Here is a 6,743-nt window from a genome sequence, read left to right on the forward strand (position 1 = left end):
TCGTGCCCCTCTCTCTCTGCAGAGACGCCTGTACACGTTAATTCACCAGGAGCTCTCCATCGCAGGCGGTGCAGAGTTGCCTTCTGTTGATTGTGGATGGGTCTCCATCATCCAGGATGGAGAATGAGAGGTGTGTGAGTGTGCTCAGAGGTCTAGGGAGTAACGCACCTCATTGCTCAGCTGTAAAATTACCTGTGTGCCTTGTCCTTCGTCTGCCTTAGGATAGCCCTGGAGAGCAAGGGCTCTCCCCCGCTACCCAGCCCTACAGCGTCTTGTACAATGCCGCCTGCTCTGCGTCTTTAGGGTTCACTTTCTCCATCCAGGGAAGAGGGACAGCAATCGGATCTCCGCCAAAGAACATAGCGCTACCTGAGGACAGATAACTGTTCAGCATTTATTGTTATCTCTAGTCTAATCTACGCAGTATATAATAATGGGAACAGGCCACAGAACAGTAAAATACCACAACAATTGTAAAACTTGCAAAACAGTTCGTGCCATGATTGGTGATTAAAAAATAAATAAATCCAAATGACTATCTGAAGTATAAAGCCACTTACAATTTATTGCCAGAGCTCTGATCCTTAGCAAGTTCATCATTAAAGGAATTGCACAGGGTAGCGTACTCTGGCTTGTTGAAGCCTCTTCCCAAGTTGAACATAAAATGACAAATAATAATTTGCACAACATAGATTTACCAGCACCTTAAACTGTCTGTTCACTGAATTACCTCAGAGGACTAAGGGAGAGGAAGCTTGCTGCTTTTCACAAGGAACAGTAAATTCATGCAGCCTGAGACAGGTTTCACTGCCTGATGTTGCTCGGAGAAAAATCATAATAATAACTGGTCTGCTACCTACCCATTCATTAGCAGCAATTACACTGTATTAGTGTTACAAATTGCTATTGAAAGATGTTACCAAGCTAGAAGCCCTCAGTTTAATTGAAAGCACTTTTTTATTTGATTACTAATGGCCCTGTGTTATAATATCAATGACCTGCATGAGAAAATTGCTTCCCCAGAGGGATCTTGTTGGCAGAAGAGCTCTGCTGGAAGACAGAGCTTTCCTCCTGCCTCTGGGAGCAGTGGAGGCTTCAGTCTTTCGAGGGCATGCTCAGCACCCACAGGGAGGTAAGGAAAAAGTGGTCACGGATTTTTTTTCCATACAGCATTTTATAAATTATTTTACCAAAAGATCTAAAGGAACTTGGGTGTTGGTGGCAATGTGGAGAGAAGGACTGGTCATATGTAGGATGCAGCAGCAAAGAGAAAGTTCCATGTCTGCAGAAGGATCATTTTACAACCTCCAGCAAAGAGGCTTTCACTAGAAGCCCATCTCTCCACAATTTGGGACATATAAGTGTTTTTTTTAATTGTGTGCAGCATCTTTTGTTTCCAAGATAAGCATGTAATTAGCTGAAAGAAAATGCAAAGAGAGGCTCATCTAGTAGGTTTCCATCTTGCTGCCGTTGGCGATCCATTAATGAAGTCTAATTACAATGTCAAAAGCCTATGTTCTAGCCCAGTGACTAATTGACTTTGGAGATGCGAGAGCTCTTTTGTTGTTTTAAGCCAGGAGAAGTGAGAAGGGAGGAAAAATAATTGTTAATTAGTTTAGTTCTGCTTTATCTGTAACACAAAACAAAATATTAGTTACAGAAGCAATTCTATGCCTGATAATATATCTTGGCCCTCCTGCCATTGCAGAGCACTGGAAAACCATTCTTTTCTGTTTACACCTGCAAATAATTTATGGCCCACTCCTATGTTTTGTTCCTTGCAGAAGATTTTACTGTGTGAAGTAGGCCTGGTGATGCCAAAAGGTTAGCTTGGATTGAGGTTTTCAATGAGTAAGGACCATAGTATAATAAAACAAGAAGATTGCTGCTTGACTGGTTGGTGGGATGGGTGGATGGATGGACAGACAAACTTTAGGGAAGATAGCTAGGGAGAGAGAGATATAATGGTATGCTCTCCATAAAAACTGAAAACAGCTGCTATGTCTGCACGTAGGGGCATTTCTTTGCAGTATCCAGGAGTATTGCTCTTAAACAAGGAATTTGATGATTTAGGAAGACACCGTGTCTCCTAGGTCCTTCCTCAAGGTGGCTTGCAGAGGTTTGAAGGAGCAATGCTTGGTATATCAGCCCTTCACATCCCAGTTTGAGTCACTAGCCCCTAGGCATGGTCCACCTGGATCAGCCTCCCTAGAAAGGGCTGGGGATGATTTTGCTCCCCAAAGACATGAACAGCATTGAGATTTATGGAAGTTGTTGGATTAAACTGGCAATGGGCAAGGTAGGCTGAATGGATGCAGTTTTCTGTGGAGGTGAAGATCCCGCCCTCACTTTACATGAATTTATCCCATTATCAGGAAAAGTCAGCCAGATGGCTTAAACTGCAGAATGACAATAGTAATATCTTATCATGTAGACATTTTCATGAGTGCCATGACAGGAATTAAAATTAAATCCATCTTTTAGTTCCTGAGACTATTAAATTTTACTTTCAAGGCATTTAAAGAATAAATAGGCATAGAAGAAAATTAACTACAGGAGCTCATTTCCATGACTGGCAAACTGATTATAGCTGGAAAAAAAAAAAAAAGAAAAATAATACTATTATCATCTTATCAGATGGAAATGAATTGCCTCTGATCAGCTGTTAGATTGAAGAGGCATATTAAAAAATGGAAAAGGAGAAAAACAGAGTAAAGAAGTCCAGAAATATGTCAGGGAACCTGACCATTACATTAAACCATGTATTCCCCGAGGACCAGATGAGTACCAGGCTGTATGAACATGACAGAAACAGCAAATTTACTGGCCAAAAAGTTCTATTTTCTTTGAAACCCTGTGTCACATGACAACAATTTCAACATAGCTGGAGTCTCATCTCATTTCTGAGAGTAATAAATGAGGTTCCCAGCTACGTCCATGGCTTCATCCCTACCTCATCTGGTGGGATCAGTCTGACAAGCAGTGAGGTTTCCAGGCCCTGAGCTCTGGTTTACATGGATCCCTCTGCATTTCTCAAAGCCCAGTTGCTTCCTGGATTTTCCTCTGGCCAGGAATTGCTCTTATCTCTTTTCCTGGCTTTGTCATGGTAAAAAAACCCCTCTGACTCCTCCCTGAGCATACGGTGCTGGAAGGATTTTTGAGCCCAGTCCATTACCCAGTGAAGCCAGTAGGGGCCATGGTGAGAATTGTTAAATATTTCCATCATCTTTGACGTTTTCTGGGCTATACTTGAACCCTGGTTTCAAACAGGGAGAGACAATAGGATCAACAACTCATTAAGCAACAGTGAAAAGGCGATACATAGGTTGGTTTGACCAACTACTGGACCTCCAGATCTTCTCATCCACAACCATTATGGATCCATTATTCCTGACTCATGGAAATGAACCATTACAGTCCTGTATGTTCCTCCTTGTTTTCACACCCACCTCCTGGATTGCTACTCACTTGCTACCCCTCACCAGTCCTTTCCATAGGGGTGGTTTGTTTGTATGATGCTTTTTGTCTGCATGAATTCAGGATCCTTGCTTGCAAAGCTTTTTCCTGGCTGTAACACTGTGCTGATACGCAATGTTATTCAACAGCAAGGTGAGATTCTGCTCTGTGTCAGGAGCACAGATGCTGATAGTCCTTGATAAAAAGAGAAGTTGAAAACCAGAGCATGCAGAAGCTTCTTGTCTTCTGCTCACTGCAGAGGTTTTTCTTCCCCTGTTATAAATATATTCTCTTTAATATGGAAAGTGCTTCCACATAACCAGGAAAAAAGATTCCTCCGATGGCAGTAGAGGAGACTTGGTTGCCCCATGTGAGGTGTTTAGAAGTTAGTTGCATAAGTCTGAAGGAGTTGTTATGAACTATAAAGAGAAATAGGCTCAGGTGCTGCTTTGGCTCACTAAGAAGTGCACATTAGAAAATCCTGACAAGCATGCCCTGTGGTGTCTATTTCTATTGAGAAACAAATGAGAAGCTCAAGCTTAGAGGTCTAGATTTTATATGTGTAAAATTAGACAACAGAAATCTTATCCCTAGAAGTTCAGGAGTTGGTAGGGGTTACTCTGGGATCTGGAGTGTAAAAGATTTGACTGAGAGGATGAGGTCTTGCTATCGAGAACTGACTGTAGTCCTTGAGCTAATGCTTGGAAATACATTGACTCATTCCTGCAAGTCTAAGAGTATAATAAATTATTTTTGTTGTAAAAGAAGCTTTTTGTTTTAAGAGAAGGGTCTCAGTTTCTCTCTGGAACTGTTTCCTCTCTTCCATTGAAATAAAAGGTTGTGACATGAGACGGAGGCTTTCCTACCCACTAACAAGACTATAGAGAGGTGGTGGTGTCAGGCAACTGCCTCAAAGCTTACGCAAAGAAATAAGTTAAATTCACTTCTAAAATTTTCAGCAAACTTTTAATATTCACCCAAAACACATCTGCTGTGGTGACATTTCTGAACTGGCCAAGTTATTCTGAAAAGCTTTTCACATAGCCTCAAGTATAAATATTTTGATACAAAAAATAAAAATAAAAACCCCTCCAAACCCAACCCCTTGTGCTCACATTCAATGGTGCACCGTCATGCCGTGAATAAACGTGGCCTCTTCACTCCACGCCTAGCCAGACTACAGCTGTAGGAGACAGGCAGCATTAGATGCTTCCAGCCCACATTGCTTTTTTGTCTTGCCAGTGCTGGGAATCCAGGAACAGAAGAAGAGTCTGAAAGGTGTTGAGATGAACTTACTGGCTTTGAAGGTGCTTGGAGGTGTGGGATGAGGAAGGAGCTAGTGATGAAGGTCACCGCAGTGATGAAGGCACCGCTTCCATCGGCAGCAGCTCCAGCAGCAGTTCCCTGTGTTTTAGGTGCTAATGACGTTTTGTAGCTTCAGTTGAGGATGTGGAGACCAGAAAGCTGAGGAGCAGGAGCACATCTCCTGGGGCTGGTGATAACAGCACTGCCTTGCGTTATACAGAGCCACGGCCGCTGGCTCATTGCACATTATCAGGACTTACCCAGAACAGGTCTAGCTCAGGTGCTAGTTCACTGAGACATTGTGAGAGCATGCACTGGCTAGGAAAGCTGAGCTTTTTTTCTTTTTATATTGTGCAGCAGCTATAGATAAACTCAACTAGCAGCAGCATCCTATCCTATCTTGTCTGCAACGCACTCTCAGAGATCATTACTATATCTCACCTACTTACTGACAAATGCATCATGCTTACAATAATAAGCTGATCAGCGGCTTTGGCGTTTTACACTCAGCATCTGAGTTGATTTTAAGTCACTTTGACTTTTAAATTAAATTATCTCATGCATAGAAACAAAGATGCAGAAGAACACCATGAGGATTCACAGAACTCGTAATCAAGTACTTATTAACACATATATATATATTAAGCTTTAAATCAAAACCAAATCTTTCCGTTTTTTTTAATATACGCACTCTATACGATGCAACAAACATTAGCATGGTCTAGCTCTCGTTCACACACAGTGCTCTGCCCGTTATACAATGTCTGCTCTACTGTTATACTTCTTCCCTTTTAAACAAATGCAGATAGACTAGACTCTTTAAAAAAATACAAGCTGGCCATAGCACTGTGGCTGAGCTGCCCTCCTTTATAAGTGAAGGAGTTCTAGTTTTGTTACATTAAGAAGGAGGGAAATAATATTGTTTTGGGATCTTAGATGATCTTGTTCTCCAGGGCTTCGATCCTTTTTGCCACAGCTTCCAGTGAGCAAGAGTTAAGGGGAAAAAAAGACAGTGCACATTAGTGATTCATTGCTGAAGTCCTCCCCTGGCTTGCAGGACAGGTAATGAATGGAGCTACCTTGCTTGGAGCAGGTAGCAGAGGAATGCTGTCATCATCTACTCTGGCATTTCCAGAACTGTTCAGGTTGATGTACTTTTATTGAAGGTAGAAAATGTTCATGCATGCACACACACTCACATGCATCTATAAATTTACTATAAAAGGAAGAGTAAAAAATGTGAGAATGATTCGAGTGTGTTTTGAGTGGTTGACAGAGAATTCCTGACCTTGAGCAGTATGGGTTGCATGAAGAGTGGAGCAGAGTGCTTTTCTTAGACATATATAGTGTGTTGCAATTTTCTGCTCTTTTCACTAATTGCTTTTCATGATGTGCCTGGGAGCAGCAACCCACTGGGTGAGAACTACTGATTTACTCTGACCTTTTGCATAACGTAAGTTGTGGATTTCACTCAATTTGAGTTAAAGAGTAGAAAGTATACTGTGCAACTGACATAGCAAAGCACAGAAATGTGTGAATAAATTAGAACATTGCTTTTAAAATTACATTCTTTCCTTAAAATTATATTCTCAGTAATGAAAAATCTCCCTAGCTCTGAGTGAGCCCCCCCAAGGTTTCACTAATTCCTCTCCCCATGAGACATTTGAATCTTATTTACAACTTTTTTCTTTTTCTTGTTTCTCTTTCAATCACTTATTCATGGTCTTTGTGCAACATGACAGGACTCAGCATGGCAGAATGCAGTCCCACAAACTCAGTTCAGATGGGATCCACCTCACCTCACTGGAGATGTTTGCAGCGAGCAGTTACATGAGAGTCAGTCTCTCACAACTGAGATTTAGACAGCTGGGAGAAATTGGACCTATCCCTCTGACTATTGGACCTATCCATCTGACTTTATCCAGACCACCAACTGTACAGTCAGAGGCGGTTTGCTGTAGAAGGCCCTCTTTACCTCCAGT

At 41.8% G+C, this 6,743-nt stretch overlaps 1 protein-coding gene across 1 annotated transcript in view; it reads right to left on the reverse strand.

The window, feature by feature from the left end:
- Positions 1–5,442: 5,442 nt before the first annotated feature.
- The window catches only part of MATN1 (matrilin 1, cartilage matrix protein), a 21,659-nt gene continuing 20,358 nt past the window's right edge, over positions 5,443–6,743 (reverse strand). Inside the window, exon 8 of the mRNA XM_009575283.1 lies at positions 5,443–5,743. Coding sequence (XP_009573578.1) covers positions 5,694–5,743 — 50 coding nt within the window. The 3' untranslated portion in view covers positions 5,443–5,693. The remainder of the gene's footprint in view (positions 5,744–6,743) is intronic.

This window comes from Fulmarus glacialis, unplaced genomic scaffold (genome assembly GCF_000690835.1).
Source record: "Fulmarus glacialis isolate BGI_N327 unplaced genomic scaffold, ASM69083v1 scaffold18103, whole genome shotgun sequence".
NCBI lineage: Eukaryota > Metazoa > Chordata > Aves > Procellariiformes > Procellariidae > Fulmarus > Fulmarus glacialis.